Here is a 17,540-nt window from a genome sequence, read left to right as displayed (position 1 = left end):
GTTAATATACTATTTTGTTACTAATTTTTAATATGTACCGCACTTGTATAAAATTTTGATGATTTTTAGGGGATGTTTGCATTATATAATTGCTATGGTTTCTATACTCCTACATACGATTTTTTCACCATAAAATGCCACCCCTGGAACGAATCAAAATCCTGAGGGCTCACTGTAATTAAAACAAAACATAATTGCATGCTTGCATTTGTTGTAATAAATTTAGTCTGTCAATGTTTTTCTGTTATTGTTATAAAAGAGTGGCGCGTGTAACATATGACACCTCTGTCCAAATCTTAGACTCATATCATGTAAGCACCGCTGGGAACCTTGCTGTATATATGCCATGTCTTGAGAGGACAATTCTGTGCAAGGTTTGTATTTTTGAACTAGGGTGGATGCTTAGTCATTCGTGTCAGTGAACATTCAGACGCTGTTGTTGTCTTGTCAGGCTGCCAAGAGGCTTGAGTTACAGCTTTATAAACTCTATCACAATGATAAAGAGGTCGAGAATCTAGAGAGAGAGATCAAGTCTCACAGTGAGTCTCTGCGCATCCTTTTTTCATGTTATTTGCGCTCTCATTAACTCCTATTAGTGCTGTGTTAACACATAATGTTCACATTTTTGTACAGATCTTGCTCATTTTTATGAGGTTGTTATGTTGCCCATCTTGAATAACAGGCTCTTTCTCCATGATGCTGGGTTCTGAAGCAATTCTTGTACCCACCATTGAAACGAAATAATGAATTTTTATCAGATTGCGTAAAATAACTTGGGGTTGAGCAAGACCTTCATTAGTGGTATTATCCACACACGTATTGCTTTGTCCGCTGTCTCATGAAACAGAAGGGTCCTCCTATATTGGTATAACCAATGATTACATTGTAGCCACAATAGCGCTCTTCGTAAACACAGTTTTCACTCAGTTGCGTGGCGCTACCTTTCCACTGTCATTGGTTTGTTTGCAGACAAGAAACTGAAGAAAGAAGAGAAGAAAAAGGAAGACATCGAAGATGAAGTGAGAGCCAAGAAAAAAGAACAAGGAACTGTGAACAGGGAGTTGGCTTCTCTTGAAAATAAGTACCAGTTATTGGTGGGTTTTATCACCTTCTGTTGGCCAATAAGTATCATTTTTGAAGATAGTGGTGCATAATTTGTTAATATAAATGATGTCAACTGTTGTCATGCCTTTTTCCATTAGCGAGGTAATAACCAATAAAGAGTTGTCTGCTCTATGAGTGTGGATCATATTCTATTAAAATATAAGAATTTATATATGATATGAGAGTCTATTAGGGACTCATATGTATGAGTACATGTACAAGGTTGAGCATAAAAAATCCTTTTTAAGCTGGGCGTTTCTATTACAGTAAGTTATAGATGGATATCCATATCATATTGGATGGCTGTTCTTACATACCTTTTATAAAACTGACGAGTGGAAAATTTGCAGATCTTAAGACAAAGTTGACCCCTTTTCTTAAATGTAGCATGTGTAAAAATCTACAAATTACAACTATCATACAAAATGACATGTAACTTGCATGTTTTTTAAAATTGTCAGGTTATTTTTATTAAATTAGGCTTACTATTTTATTGTAAAGTAGCAGTATTATATCACGTCTCTGTTGTTGGTCATAAGTGTGTAATTCATACAAGTGATATTCAAGTAATTCATTTTTTACACACGTGTTTGTTTGAAAATGAACAGCGGCTCGCCATCATTGTGTCACCGTGTCTCGGTCATACAGATGTAGACAGTTAATTTAGAGTTATGTTTTCTTTTGTTATCTTCTAATAACAATCCAATAGAATGTGTAATTACAGCAGTTGTCATTTATTAATCAATGAATCATGTTTCAATTTTATGGATCTCTTTCATGTGTGAACTGAAAATGATCTAGGATTGTTATTGCCTAGTAATCATTTATTTGCAATCAGTCAATAAAAAGAGGCGCAGAGACACTTCACCAAGTTTTTGAAGAGGTTTTGTATTTATGCATAAATTTTTATTGGCCTTGGTCATTATCAAGAAAACGATCTTTTTCATTACAAACCAAAAGCAAAAAACCATTCCTTATCGTTACATAATCTTCAAGTGTCGCCTATCAAGTGCTTCTGCCTGTTCAGTTAGTGTCATGCGTGATTGGCTGGTGTTGAACAGGAGAATGACCTGAACAAAAAGAAGCCATTGTACATAAAGGCCAAGGAGCGAACGGCCCACATGGTTAAGAAGTTGGAAGTAGAAAAGAAATCTCTGCGGTCTGCCAAGAAGCTTTATGAGGGGCATTTAAAGGAGGTATGTTCATAGCATGCTGAGAACTCGGGCTCAAATTATGGAACCGAGTTTATCATTTTGATCCTCTGGGAAGTTCAAAAAGGCATTTTATAAAAGTTTACTGTTGTTCATGGTGATGCAAGTTATAATGTTTTTATTTTTAAATGAAATTGCATAGTAATTTTTACATATAACACACATCTAACAAGATTTCATATTTTAATGCATAATGTATTGCATTATACTCATTGTTTATTTGATTTTAAATTACTATTTACATTTATTATCTAAATAGTAAGTATTATATTATTTATAAATATGAAATAATAATATTAATACTAGTTATATTATTATTAATTAATATAAATAGTATGACACCAAATTAAAATATCATCTAGGCTCTGATTACAACTGCTTTTAGTAAATATTTATTGTTCATATTCTATAAAATATTTATTATTAGTGTTTCAAATATTAGTTATCAACAATTTAATCAGTCACAAGAATAGTTACTAGTTTTTAGTTGAATTAGTAAAAAAGAAATTTTAAATATCATTCATTAAATATAGATGGCTTTATTGACTGCAGCATTTGTATATAGATGCAATTTGATTTGAATTAAATCTCACTATATTAATGGATATGGTGTTAATTTCTATACATCAACTGAACAATAATGTTTTCCTTAGATTGGTTTAGGAATGAAGTACTATAATAGCTGTACAGGCTACCTGGTATAATACGCTACTGGTGCAACTAACATATGCCATTTTAGTTCGCCCTTTACAAAAAATGCCACCTAAATTAAAAGAAGGCAAAAGTTCCCAAAATCTGCAAAGAACATGAAGAATAAGCCAAAAACAACAGTCAGTGGTGTCGTAATTATTATTACAATATGATTGAGAAGAAGAGACAAGTTAAGGGAGATGAAATATACAAAACAACAAAACAGTGTACTTTTATTCCTGCAATTCAGTAAACATTGGGTGTCACATCATGCTTAGCCTGTCTTGACAAGCTGTTGTTTTTGCGTAGTTGTCCCCCGTCGAGCGGCGAGCAACAACAGCTTGTCACAAGACGTACTGCACCTGATGCATCAGCTGCACTTATAAGGAGTTGTTCTCTTCTGTCTACGCGGCTCGGCTGCGATGTTATTCCGGTCGCTCCATTGGTAATCATAACGGATTTCACGCAAAAATTTATGTAGAAAAATTAAGATAAGAACGTTTAACTGGCGACCCCTCTCTGCAGTAAACTTTATTAGAATTTGAAAACTTGGGCAACAACAGCGACTAAACATGTCGTTATTTGTGCGCTCAGTCAGTTTTATTTCTATTTTTGTATCAGTCAGTTTTATTTGTTCTTATGGATTTTATTTTGAGTTTATTTTATTCTTAAGTTCTAATAAAGTTTATCACAGAAACTGGTCTTTGGTTATACGTTGTAATCTTGTTTTTTTTTACATAAATTTTTGCGTGAAATCCGTGATTACATGATACTCCATGATTACCAATGGAGCGACTGACATAACATCGCGGCCAAGCCGCGTAGACGGAAGAGAACAACTCCCTATAAGTGCAGCTGATGCATCAGGTGCAGTACGTCTTGTGACAAGCTGTTGTTGCTCGCCGCTCGACGGGGGGACAACTACGCAAAAACAACAGCTCGTCAAGGCAGGCTACATCATGCTGTGCTATCGAGTTTTTTAGTGTCTTATGACTATCACGTCCTTTTGTCGCATGCATTTGCATCCCAATGAGGCGTCACAAAATTGTCAATATCTCATTGACCAATAAGCTGATTTTAAAGTTTTAGATAGATAACATGTTATATTATGACACAGTAAAATTGGAGAATATTTAAAAAACTGACAAATTCACCAAACTTTATGCAAAATTCTCATAATAAAAAATCTTACCCGTATTCGACTCCACAAGTAATTCCTACATACTACTTTCCAAGTCTACTAAAATATATACGTAACAGTTTCATGAGAGAGTGAAATGCTGATGAAAATTTCCAATAAAATAAAGCTGATTGAAATATGTACATATAAATATATCAACTAGCCGGGCATGCAGCTAGTATAAATATATAAACTAAGCTAGTTTAGATTTCACGGAGGTCGAGTTAGAGTAACTTACACTGCCTCTGCGCATCCCCAAATCTCCACTTATGTATGCTAGTCTCTAAAGCAAACTAACAATAAAATCATCTTTTTATTGGTTGTTATTACCTTCTTAATTTAGTTTTTTAAATATAGTTTTTGCATAGTTATGTATAATGCATTTGTTCTAATGCTATATTTAACTGCCTGAAGTCTCTATAATTAGGTTTTTGGATCTCGGAATAGATAAAACCAAATATAATGTATTCTTACTAGGATATTTGCTCCAGCTTATGACCTGTTTGGCTTAGGAAGCAAATCTCTAGATGCATCAGCTTTGTATCCAGAGGTTTGAGTATACTTGTATTGTCTGACGATTTGTTTTAGAGCTACCATCAGTTGAAATTACTCATTTGCATATTTCCTCTCATCATCATGTGTTGGTAGCTCAGGTGCCTATTGATACACGGCTGAATATCTACATATTCATATACTGAGGTCCCTCTAATATTCAACACCAAGATAGGTTAACTTATTGTGTATGCGATGCTTTTCTGAGCTGTGTGAGGTAATAGCTCTTCTCTTATTGGTCGGTTAGCTTTGACACTGATGAGCAAGTTTACAGTTAACCTGGCAGGTTCCTTTATTTTAGATACAAGACTTAGAGCGAGAACTAGCCGAATTTGAGGAGCGCAGATTGCAATGGGAGGCAGAACTAACGCAAGAATCACAGTCCAGAGGACGAAACCTTCAGCTGGAGAGTAAACAGGTAGGATGTTTTTTACACTCTGCTACACAATCGAGTGTGTTATAGTAAACCACAGGCTAGCAAGTATGAATACTGTATTCCTCAGCTTTTGATATCGTACACAAATAATCCAATATCGCTTAGATCATAGTTTAACCTTTCTCTTACAATTTCTTTAATGATATATGACTTCTACATTGGAGTTATTCTCTCATGTATATTAAATACTCGATCTGCATGCTCCTATATTATAGGAGTCTGTTCCTATGTTTCCAAAATGCTTGGGTATCATATCTCTTCAATCCCTAGTAAGCTGCTAAACTATTGAATCAATTTGATTCAAGAGAAAACAATTCCTACAGATCACAAACATGAGGTTGTGTGTATTGAGCTAAAGGTTGTGTTTCTATCCTTACTATCATGTTCATTGCATTTACTAGAAAATCATTATTTCACAGCAAATTGATTTGTTAGTAATATTATGGTACTGGTTATGTTTGCTAAGGCCAGATCTAACCCTAGCTGCTAATGTATCATCTATATTCCACATTATTCTGCGTGTGTATGTATAGGAAGTGTGCATGTATAGCGAGTGTGCATTAGTGGTTATATACTGCCAGATGAAAGAATATGAGAGACTGAAATCAGAAGCTGCCAAAAGGTCAGCCAAGTACGCTCAAGAGTTGGATTCTGTGGAGAGAGAGCAGAAAATGGACCAAGATCGGTAAGTTTTTCTCTCAGCTCTGTCCTAGCATGTGCTTGGCTTATGTACATATATCGGCATGTGTGCAGGTGCTTGATGGATGAATACTTTGTGGTTTATGGCTTTCGATACTCCGATGCCTGCCATATTAGTCCTGGCACATATTTGCAGGTGTTTATGGGAAGGACGTTTGTTGTCATATTTGTGCCGGTTTATGTATTATTACAACCATCCAGCAAAATCGTATTGTTTACCATTCAGAGTTTTGGTGTCGTGAAGGGGTGCGGTGAACTGTAGTCTCAGCTCTGCCTCAACTATAAATTTACTCTGTCAATGACTTTGTTGATTAATTTTCTTTTATTAAAAATTTGTGCATGTAACATATGGCAGCGCTGTCAGAATCTCAAACTCATGGTCAGGGTACATTTCATATGCGTGTACCATTACTGGTGCGTGCGCTTTGTTTTGAGAGGACAACTCCCAGTAAAATTTATATTCTGAACTAGGATGACAAACTCATCCTTTCTGTCTCCCTACAGTCACTCTAATTGACTGAGATTAGCACGTAGTGCCTGCACTCTGAAGCACTGTTGCGGTAGGGAGGGTCTGACTAACTCCCCACTCATATTCTGTCATGTAGGCTCGACAATGAGGATAGAATGAGGAATGAGCTCATGGCTAAGATAAGACAGAAGGAGAACGAGAAGGAAGAGAACACCAAGCGTTTGGACAAACTCACTGAACATATCGCGTTAGTTAATATATCCTAGTATCCTATGGGTCAGTTAGCATGTGTGGTCAGTAGTGACATATTATAATCAGCCGATAAGACAGAAACAATGCAAAGCCAGCGCATTGAGGGTAATACTTGCGTCATGGGTAGTGTTTGTTGGACCTTGAGTGAAACATTTGTTTTTATATCCACTCCTTAACACATTTTAAGGTGTTAAAGAAGTTAAGCAAAACACAGGTTTAAACTAAAGTTCGTGTATATTTGTACTGCGACTTTTACTACTCGTTTTTATCCATCAGGCACTAGAGTGGGTCCCCTACGCTCAATCTCCAGACCATCAGCTGTTTCTTCATTAAGCACCATCACAGCGTTTATAATCTATAGAACTACACGCTTGGCATAGCGCCATGGAAGTGATGAAACCCTTCACATTGCTCGACTTATCTATACAGTAGGCGCTCCGACAACATAAATAATTTGTTCCAGGAACGTTTAGGCTATAGGGAATTTATGTTGTATGAACAGTGAAATACGTGTAAATTGCCTAATCCGTTCCAAGATCTTTCCAAACTCACCCCTTTGGCCATGTAAAAAGGAAAACTTGACTTGACTCTTTCAATTTGTGGGCTGTACCGTAACTGCAGAATTATTGGTTTGCATCGACAACTTTTCTCCTTTTTCTGATCAATCTCACTGGTTTTATAGACCATGATTGCGATAATTTTTACAAAAAGTTGATGGAGAGCACATCTCTTTGACGTTCATTTACAACGATTTACTTATTTTTTCTAAACAGCAAACTCTATTGTACAAAGTAAAACTAATAACAAATATTTTATACATCTACAATAAAGCAAAACATCAAAATATTTTTATTACAAAAAGTAGTACATTTACTGCCTGTTCTTTGGCTAGAACTTTCGACGAAAAAAGAACTTTTGACGATACTCCAACTCGTGACATTGAGATTGGTAGGCCAACGCTGTAACACCTGCACGAATCGATAGCCTTTGTATTTATGAATAATTGAGCAGCTACCCTATTCTCTGTTTTGTCGACACATCTGAAAATTTATCACGACAAACTAGAATGTTGTGAAAGTTGTTGACATAATAGATATAATGCTATATGCGCATCATTTTTTCTCTTGCAAGTGCAGCGAGATAGATAAACATTCAAATCGAATTCGAGAACTTGCCTGGCTTGACACTTTACGTTTATATGGAATTTTTTACGTTGTACGAATCAAAAACTTCACATAAATTCTTCACATTTTTTGAAATTTCAATTATAAGAGGTATACGTTCGAGGACTGTCTACTTGATGTATGAATATCGGTGTCTGTCTGTCTACGTGCCCAGTTATAGCAAGAAAGTTTTAGGATTGAAAAATTCACTTGGCACCATATTTGAACTCGGAGCCACCAGTTCTGCCAACCGGCATTTATCCAATACACTGTCCAACTGGCTATACTGTGGAATAAATTGTTATCATATTTATTACGCCTGCCAATCTTTCATGGCTTCACGGTTAACACTTCAGCTAGCGTGATGCGTGAAGAATTCACAAAATATGTATCCAAGCATGAAGAAAAATGCTTAAAATCATTGGGCCAGCAAGACTTGTAATGAGTATAGAGCTGTCGTAGATGCTGCAGCCCGTAGAGTATGAGTTACACAGAAATAAACACAGTAAACAAAAATACAAAAACGTCCTTCATTTAAAAGTTAGAATGGCAAAAGTAGTACCTGTTGATGTAGAAGAAAATTTTCTGTGCAAAAACTTGTTTTATTACTTGTGCAATGCCAGGCATTCAGTTAGTATATATAAATTGCACATGTATATAAAGTATTAGAGAAGTAAATGGAGTACTTGTGTTGGTTAGCTGCTCGCGGTTTCATGCTTGTGCAGTCATCAGCCTGTAGGTCTCAACTAAAATAAGATGGCTTGTTTTAGTTGAGACCTAAAGCTTTCGTGCTTCTCAACCGCCGACAGCTAACCAAGATAGGTGATCTATCTACTTCTCGCTTACTTTATACAGCTGCATTTTAACAACTTACTTTACAACTTATTACAAATTTAACTTTGCTACTGGTTTTAAAAGGGAAAATATTACCATTTTACACACGAGAATTGCTGAACTGAGAGAACACGGTCATTTAGTCTTTTTCAGGCATTATGAAAATAGTTTCGGTGAACAGCATTTTGGCATCTTTGTTATTTTGACATACGTAATAAGCACACCGACTGCCAAATTTAAACTCGGGCAAAAATTTTGTTGAATTTGGTTGGTGAAATAAGATTTGTATGGTGAACTGAAAAAATCATCATGTTCCACTTTGTAAGGTCAAAAAATCGTATAACAGGGTAATCGTAGACTACCTATGATGGTGCACAGTAATCTGTTCCCATCTTCGAAAAAAACACATTAAAACAGGATATTACGATGGAAAACGTGTTTTAATTGTTGTGATTTACTACCTACGCTCACCAAGAAATAAAGACTTATTTAGCGATTATGATCTGCAATAAAATACAACATTATGTACACTACATTAGCTAGTCGAAATCTTTACTATAATAAGGGCCTTGTCCATCCTTTCGTCTGGGTGTTAAGAAAAAAAGATTGCATCTCACAGTAATCAAACCCGTAAATTCTGCAGATGCACGGATGCTAAGCCAAGCGCACTACCACCAAGCCACACGGCTAGCTTGCCACAGCTTGGAATAATTGTACTTGTAATCGTTACTCGTCATGATCTCTCATGTAATCATGATTATCAAGGGTGGTAAAATAATTCAAGTGTACTAATTATTCCATAGTATCGCGAGCAGTCTGTGTGGTGTAGTGGATAGCACACCTGTCTGCAGAAGTCTCCAAGTTCCATGTCAGTGCAAAGTGGGTTATTTGTTTCTTAAACTTTCTCACTATAACTGGACATACGGACTACAGACCAACAAATGACAAACATTTATATTTATATAATTATATAGATTATAAGGACCTTGTGCACACTCAGTAAGAGAATGTTGACTGATTAGGAATGTACATCCAAGACATTTCTTTGGGTCAATGCAATTTTAATACAAAGAGTTGAAACCTTGACTATCTGCTTGTGGAGAAGTACTGGTTTATGATGTGCACTGGATGTTGTCTTTCCATTGGAAGGAAGCATCTCCTAACACCTGTTTTCTGCTATGACAAATCAGCTATGATGAGAAAGCGAGCCAATTATGAGTGGATTCCAGTTATGCTGTTTGAGCCTCTCTGATTGCACCCAAACCGTGAAGCAAGAACCTGAGCTATGTAACACACAGCTCTAAGCGAACCTTTGCTATCCCGCGCACCTGCTACTCTATATGGCCTTTTCTTCTCGTTGAAATGCAGGGCAAGTGAAAAGACTATCGCTGACCAGAAAGGAAGTGAAATAGCCTTAGCTCTTGAAGTAGAATCAGCGCAAGGGCGCTTACAGACTATCAACGCTGAACTCGAGGAGGTGGTGTCACAGCTTGGTGAGGCCAGGGTCGATAAGAATGAGTCCTCAAGGGCACAACGCAAGGCAGAGCTTATAGATAATCTGAAACGACTTTACCCTGGTGTGGTAGGTATTCTCTCCTCTTAAATATCTACTGTGGTTGGGTAGGTATTCTCTTTAATAGCAGTCTAGTCTACTAGTCTGCTAGTCTACCTTACTGTGGTAGGTATTCTCTCTGTCTAATAGCTAGTCTACCCTGGTCTAGTAGTGCACATTCTAAAGACAACCAGTTTCTTGTCACTGCTTCTCTTTGTTTTTTTTCGCACGTCAGCATTTTAGTACCTGACTGCCTGTGTACTGAGTCCGCAACTGAACATTGTTTTAGTTTTGGAGAACATCAATTTATCGTTGGGCTCTTTATTTCTACCTATTTTCGAGAAGCTGCCCTATGCATATGATGGTGATAAATAACCTACGTTTCTCTCTAAAGCATGGTCGTCTGCTGGATATGTGTGTGCCGATACACAAACGCTACCACCTCGCTGTGACGAAGGTGATGGGCAAGGACATGGATGCTATCGTGTGTGACAATGTGAGAACTGCTCAGGACTGCATCCAGTACATGAAGGAGCAGCGTATTGAACCTGAGACCTTTCTGCCCCTCGATAACCTCAAAACAAAGCCTGTCAATGAACAGCTCAGGTAATCATATAGCCTGAGACTAGGAAAAACATATGTCTGAAGGCTATAAAAGTGACTAACTGCATGAGGCCTGGGTAGTTCCTTGAAGATAAACTTGCAAAACTTTAGTAGATTCTATCAGAAAAATATTTTTCTATCATTTGTGATTGTTTTTAATGTTTGAGGTGATCAGACTGCCAGAATGTTTCAAGATTAAGTTGATAAAACTTCATCGCGATTGAAAAGGGAAAATGCAATTATAACATCTATAGTTGCAAACAGACGGACAAAATAGGGACACGTAACGCTGTAACTTGAACACAATAGCCGATACCAGCTATAGCAATGATAACAACTAGTGATGTCATTCCGCACGTGCTTTTCTTCTGAGCTTTTTAATTGTGATCAAGTTGTGCCGATTCTAATCTTGAAACATTTTGGCAGTCAGACCACCTCAAGCATTGAAAACAATTGCAAATGATAGAAAACTACTTATTATTATAAAATCTTCTAAAATTCTGTGTGATTTCATCTTTAACTCCATTGTTACCAAATTAGTTTCTTTACTATTACATAATTACATATTCAGTAAAACCTAATATTTGACAAGGTCAAGTATAAGTTGTCATCACTTTTCAACCACCCGGTCTATAAGAAACATTTTGATACCAAATTAATCAGCATAAAATCTTACGTCAGCTGATGCCATACAAAATGTCACAAGTGTGTTGCAGAATGAGCTCTTTCGTTTAAGCGCAGATATGATTTGATTAACTATTCACTAATTAGAAGCGTTTTGTTTGAAGCCCGCTAAAGCCGTATCATGTGGCTCTTGGCCATACGGAAACACTCTGCCCAGCGGGACTTCGCTACTCGTGGTTGTGAAAGAGTCAAGTTTGCAGTAAAACCTTGTTTACTTATTCATTTGTTCATCCACTACTTGTTGCATTTCTGTCTTGGTTTGATTGGTAAAAACCTCTCAGGTTCAGTTCTGCTCCGGGTAACTGTTTCCTGACTATTGGATAGGCATGAATTCATATCACCCAATTGCGTATAGTTGTCTTGAAAACGCACGCACTTCCGATCGCCATACCGTAAAATTTGGAGTTTTCTCCCCATTGATTTCAAAAACACGCTTGTGAAGTTTTAATTTGTAACAACCTCTCCTTACATATGTATATTTTGATTTAATGCAATTATTGTTTTTGTTTTAGCTATATAAAATATAAAGGCAGTGTTTCTGTCAATGCCTGATTTCAGAAAAACCTGCTGTTTTATTTCTTAGTTTTCTTCTACAGGGAGATCCGACAGCCTGGCAATGTGAAGCTCGTGGTGGATGTCATTCGATACGATCCTCCCGTGATAAAGAGGGCTCTCCTTTATGCCTGTGGTGATGCTCTAGTCTGCGAAACTGTTGAAGACGCTAGACAGGTGATTGTTAAGGCACTGAGAAGCCTGTTTTCCTCCTCTGCCCATCGATGTACAGTTATTTTTTCTACAATCTCATATCGGCTCTCTCTATCAGCTTCCTCTATCAGTGCTATCATTGATTTCATGTTAGGTGGCCTACACTATGGACACCCGACACAAGGCTGTCGCTCTTGATGGTACTCTCTTCCAGAAGTCAGGTGTTATATCAGGTGGAGCAAGGTAATACGTTGCATCTTCTTTATTTTTTTGAGTTGTGAGGGTGCACAGTTAGGTAGTTGAGGTAGACATGTACTAGTTCATCGAGTCATTTGATCACTCAGATGTATATCTCCAGCACAAAGCCATGTAGCTATGTTTTGCTATAGCTACATGTAGCTGTAGCAATTCTTGTTATATAGCAAAATGTTGCTATTGCCATGTTGCTATGTTTTGCTATAACTATGTGTAGCTATAGAAATTCTTGCTATATAGCAACATGTTGCTATTGCTGTGTAGCTATAGTTTTGCAGGTTGCAGAATTCATATAGTGGAGCATGTAGATGTATATTAATGTTGGTTCATAGTTATACAGGCTGATATATCTTCAGAGTTTTATAGCAACTCGAGTCACATAGTCATATGATGACACTGAGTTTTACAGATAGCTAGTCATATAGTAGTAGTCCATACTAGCTCGCTTTCTGCGTAGTGATCTGAAGGCAAAGGCGAGGAGGTGGGATGAGAAACAAGTAAACAAGCTGAAGACGAGGAAAAATGTCCTGACGGAGGAGCTGAAGGAGGTGCAGAAAGCTAAGAGGAAGGAGTCTGAGCTGAATACTATTAGGTCACAGATAAAGGGCAATGAGACGAGACTCAAGTACACCCTGCAGGACCGAGATAACACGGTACAGTAGGGGTTTCTAGGCATGGGAGAGTAGGCATGCGGGGTACAGGAATGAGTTTGCAGTATACAGGCGTGGATATGTGGTATACAGGAGTGGATATGTGGTATACAGGAGTGTATATGTGGTATACAGGAGTGTATATGCGGTATACAGGAGTGGATATGTGGTATACAGGAGTGGATATGTGGTATACAGGAGTGTATATGCGGTATACAGGAGTGTATATGTGGTATACAGGAGTGGATATGTGGTATACAGGAGTGTATATGCGGTATACAGGAGTGTATATGCGGTATACAGGAGTGGATATGTGGTATACAGGAGTGTATATGTGGTATACAGGAGTGGATATGTGGTATACAGGAGTGTATATGTGGTATACAGGAGTGTATATGCGGTATACAGGAGTGTATATGCGGTATACAGGAGTGGATATGTGGTATACAGGAGTGTATATGCGGTATACAGGAGTGTATATGCGGTATACAGGAGTGTATATGCGGTATACAGGAGTGTATATGCGGTATACAGGAGTGTATATGTGGTATACAGGAGTGTATATGCGGTATACAGGAGTGTATATGCGGTATACAGGAGTGGATATGTGGTATACAGGAGTGTATATGCGGTATACAGGAGTGTATATGCGGTATACAGGAGTGTATATGCGGTATACAGGAGTGGATATGTGGTATACAGGAGTGTATATGCGGTATACAGGAGTGTATATGTGGTATACAGGAGTGTATATGCGGTATACAGGAGTGTATATGCGGTATACAGGAGTGTATATGCGGTATACAGGAGTGGATATGTGGTATACAGGAGTGTATATGCGGTATACAGGAGTGTATATGCGGTATACAGGAGTGGATGCAAAGTTTCTATGCTAATCTATTGCACCCACAAGTTTACATAAGAGTAATGTACGGTTATTTGTTTGCAAGGTCAGAGTAAGGTCTTATCAAATTTAACCATCGCATCCAAATGATTTTTCAGACTACAATTCATTAGGTGTTTGTGTTTTAGAGAAACAAAGTTATGTCTAAAAATGACCAAGACATCACCAACTATAAGAAACAACTGGAGAAGTTTGGGGTAAGTTGTTATTTTTGCTCAAGGTTGATTATAGTAGTTTGCTGTATTTGTTGATTCATCCGTTTTCATCAAGTTATAGATAATGTGAAGGTGACTGATGTGTCTGTAGCCAGCTATGAATGATGTGGAAATAAGGATGGAAAAGCGACAGGACAAAATCCTGGAGGTTAGAGAAAAGATGAACACTGTTGAAGATACCATCTTCTCTGATTTCTGTAGCCAGATAGGGGTGGACAATATTAGGTATGCAGTTGGTTGGTGATGCTGTAAATTTGCGTAGTCATGGTTGCCAATGAGTACTATGGCTGGTAATAATGTATAGAGGTCATTGAGTAAATTTCAAAAAGGAATACTTTCATACTGTTCTAGGAACTAGTATTTCAAATAAAAATTAAAACAAGCTACCCTGCAGGATGAAATTATTCGCGGAGTTAAATTTCGTGAGAATTGTCTTTTCATGCATATTCACAGACTAAATTATTCGTGGATGAACACATTCGCGAATAAATTAATCCGTAAAAGCAGCTAGCAATAGAGTAAAACCCTCACGTGCGTATAACACATGTTTAGGTTTTTATTTAGCTAAGAAATTTATGTTGTTCATGCTAAGCTATAAATTTTTGACTGAATCCAGAGGTTTTCATGAATATTCATCGATTTGAAGGCCTTTGGTGAACCAACAACTTGTAATAAGTTATGAGTCTTTTTCAACGTAAAAAACTTCGGGAGAGATTTTTGCGATGATGACCTGTACCGAATTCTGAATAACTTGTGACAGCCTTGAATAATTTTGTAAAGAAGTGTGATGCATTGGCAATGGGCTTAACTCAAAGCCTTGGCGATAAATTTAAAAGAGTTTGGAACTCAGCTACGTTTACTAACTCTGTCTAGCGGCTAGTTTCAATTTGAGACGGTAGTTGTTCTTCCTTGTGTTAAAAATAAAACCAATTATTCGGAGATTTTAATAAATCGCGGAACTGACAGTACGCGAATTATTAAATCCATTGGATAATTTCATCCAGTAGGGCAGGGATGTCAAACTCAATTGTACAAGGGGCCAAAATTCAAAACACACTTTAGGTCGCGGGTCGAACAGGATAAACATTTATTTAACACATTAGAACTAAATCTTTTTGGAACATGAATAAGAATGAAAACAGACAGGAATATTATTCTGAAACAAACTTCAACCGTAAAGGTTGACTTGCAACAAAGTTTACGTTACAGTTATTTGGTATCAAAAAGTTCACCTTGTCTTACTCTGCTGTGTTGTTGGTTTAAAATATGTGGAAATGTGATCACAAGCTCTTAAACGCTCAGAAACGAACAGTTAAAAAAAGTGGTCCATGTTGGAATCCCCTATTTTGACGATGTATTCATTTGACGACGTAAATGCTGGTTCAAAAAATGCTTTTAATGTTGAATTGGCAGTTCAAAATGCGAGAGGATAGAAAACTCCAAACATGGTTCTTTATAGTTCCTGTTCATAGGTAGTTGGTTAGGCAGTCTCTGTACCGCTATAGAGTTTACGAGGAGAGAGAACTGCAGGAGCAGCAGGCCAGGGAGAAGAAAAAGCTCGAGATGGAGAATCAAAAGAACAGGTTGGTTGAACAACTCGAGTTTGAACGCTCCAAAGATACAAAGTCTAAACTGACCAAGTGGACGAAAGCAGTCAACGACGATGAGAATGAGATGATGAAGCTGCAGGCTGAAGAAAAGCGACAGATGGAGGTAAGTTACTGTTCTCAAGTAGATAATGACAGGCGGCGGTAGGTTACTGTTCTCTAGTAGATAATGACAGGTGGAGATAGGTAGCAGACATGGGATGGTATCATCTGGTTGCTCTGGTAGTTTGTGAAGGTTTAAAAAATAGCAATAGTATATTTGTAGGAATGTATGTATAGGATATGTATGTATAGGATATGTATGTATAGGATATGTATGTATAGGATATGTATGTATAGGATATGTATAGGATATGTATGTATAGGATATGTATAGGATATGTATGTATAGGATATGTATGTATAGGATATGTATGTATAGGATATGTATGTATAGGATATGTATGTATAGGATATGTATAGGATATGTATGTATAGGAATGTATGTATAGGATCTGTATGTATAGGATCTGTATGTATAGGATATGTATGTATAGGATATGTATGTATAGGATATGTATGTATAGGATATGTATAGGATATGTATGTATAGGAATGTATGTATAGGATCTGTATGTATAGGATCTGTATGTATAGGATATGTATGTATAGGATATGTATGTATAGGATATGTATAGGAATGTATGTATAGGATCTGTATGTATAGGATATGTATGTATAGGATATGTATGTATAGGATATGTATGTATAGGAAAGTAGCCACACTAGCGTAGATGAAAATTATTGGGTCAGCCAGTCACATAACAGCAGAGATGAAATACAAACTTTGGATTGGGCCACTTGGTTGTTATATTTATCTTGTCATTTATGGAGTTTTGCTGTTATGATTGGCAGTTTTTGTCATCTCTATGGGCAACAAACTCAGCCAATGATTGAGCTCCTCCCTTCCTCAAATCTGCTTGATCTTCATGATGGTCAAGCGTCATATAGCAACTAATGAGCTGTTTACGCTTCACAATTCCTTGCTCATCATCCTCAGTTTGTAGTTTACCACTCTTTGATACTCTTGGTATTCCGCTATACACGTGAATAAAATAATCACATGATTGGGCTGTTGTGACATCACATTGCTCATGAATACAATCACATGATTGGGCAGTTATGACATCACATTGCTCATGAATACAATCACATGATTGGGCTGTTATGACATCACATTGCTCATGAATACAATCACATGATTGGGCAATTATGACATCACATTGCTCATGAATAAAATCACATGATTGGGCTGTTATGACATCACATTGCTCATGAATACAATCACATGATTGGGCAGTTATGACATCACATTGCTCATGAATACAATCACATGATTGGGCAGTTATGACATCACATTGCTCGAGAATGCTGATATTGTGTGGTAGGTCACTTGTTGGCATTGATCTCTATATATTTACGGTTTATAGAGTATAGAGGAGGACCTGAACTCCAAGGAGGAGCTCAACACGCGCAAGACAACATTAAAGGCACAGTTTGAGCAAGTTGAACTAGAGATCAGTGAGGTGAAGAAGAGGCTGAGCACTCAGTTTAAAGAGATCACTGTTATACAGAAGACGATCACTGGCATAGAGAATCGTCTTGAACAGAAACGTAGTGACAGGCACAGCCTTCTTCAACAGTGCAAGGTTTGACAACTTCTCGTATTCTGGTCTGAATTATCACTTCATGATTAAAAATCTGCTGTCGCTATATTTATAAATAACATATCATTG

The 17,540-nt window shown here is 37.2% G+C and overlaps 1 protein-coding gene across 1 annotated transcript in view; it reads left to right on the top strand.

Annotated features, from left to right (window-relative positions):
- LOC137391518 (structural maintenance of chromosomes protein 1A-like) overlaps positions 1-17,540 on the top strand; it is a 43,105-nt gene that overhangs the window by 9,005 nt on the left and 16,560 nt on the right. The window contains exons 6-20 of the mRNA XM_068078020.1: positions 452-539; positions 970-1,094; positions 2,166-2,300; positions 5,039-5,155; positions 5,755-5,858; positions 6,478-6,588; positions 9,959-10,172; positions 10,537-10,748; positions 12,026-12,158; positions 12,289-12,377; positions 12,847-13,042; positions 14,072-14,140; positions 14,250-14,383; positions 15,664-15,871; positions 17,235-17,453. Coding sequence (XP_067934121.1) covers positions 452-539; positions 970-1,094; positions 2,166-2,300; positions 5,039-5,155; positions 5,755-5,858; positions 6,478-6,588; positions 9,959-10,172; positions 10,537-10,748; positions 12,026-12,158; positions 12,289-12,377; positions 12,847-13,042; positions 14,072-14,140; positions 14,250-14,383; positions 15,664-15,871; positions 17,235-17,453 — 2,154 coding nt within the window. The remainder of the gene's footprint in view (positions 1-451; positions 540-969; positions 1,095-2,165; positions 2,301-5,038; positions 5,156-5,754; positions 5,859-6,477; positions 6,589-9,958; positions 10,173-10,536; positions 10,749-12,025; positions 12,159-12,288; positions 12,378-12,846; positions 13,043-14,071; positions 14,141-14,249; positions 14,384-15,663; positions 15,872-17,234; positions 17,454-17,540) is intronic.

Source organism: Watersipora subatra, chromosome 3 (genome assembly GCF_963576615.1).
Source record: "Watersipora subatra chromosome 3, tzWatSuba1.1, whole genome shotgun sequence".
Taxonomy (NCBI): Eukaryota; Metazoa; Bryozoa; class Gymnolaemata; order Cheilostomatida; family Watersiporidae; genus Watersipora; species Watersipora subatra.
Note: the sequence above shows the minus strand (reverse complement) of the source record. Positions and strands in the feature narration are given on the sequence as shown.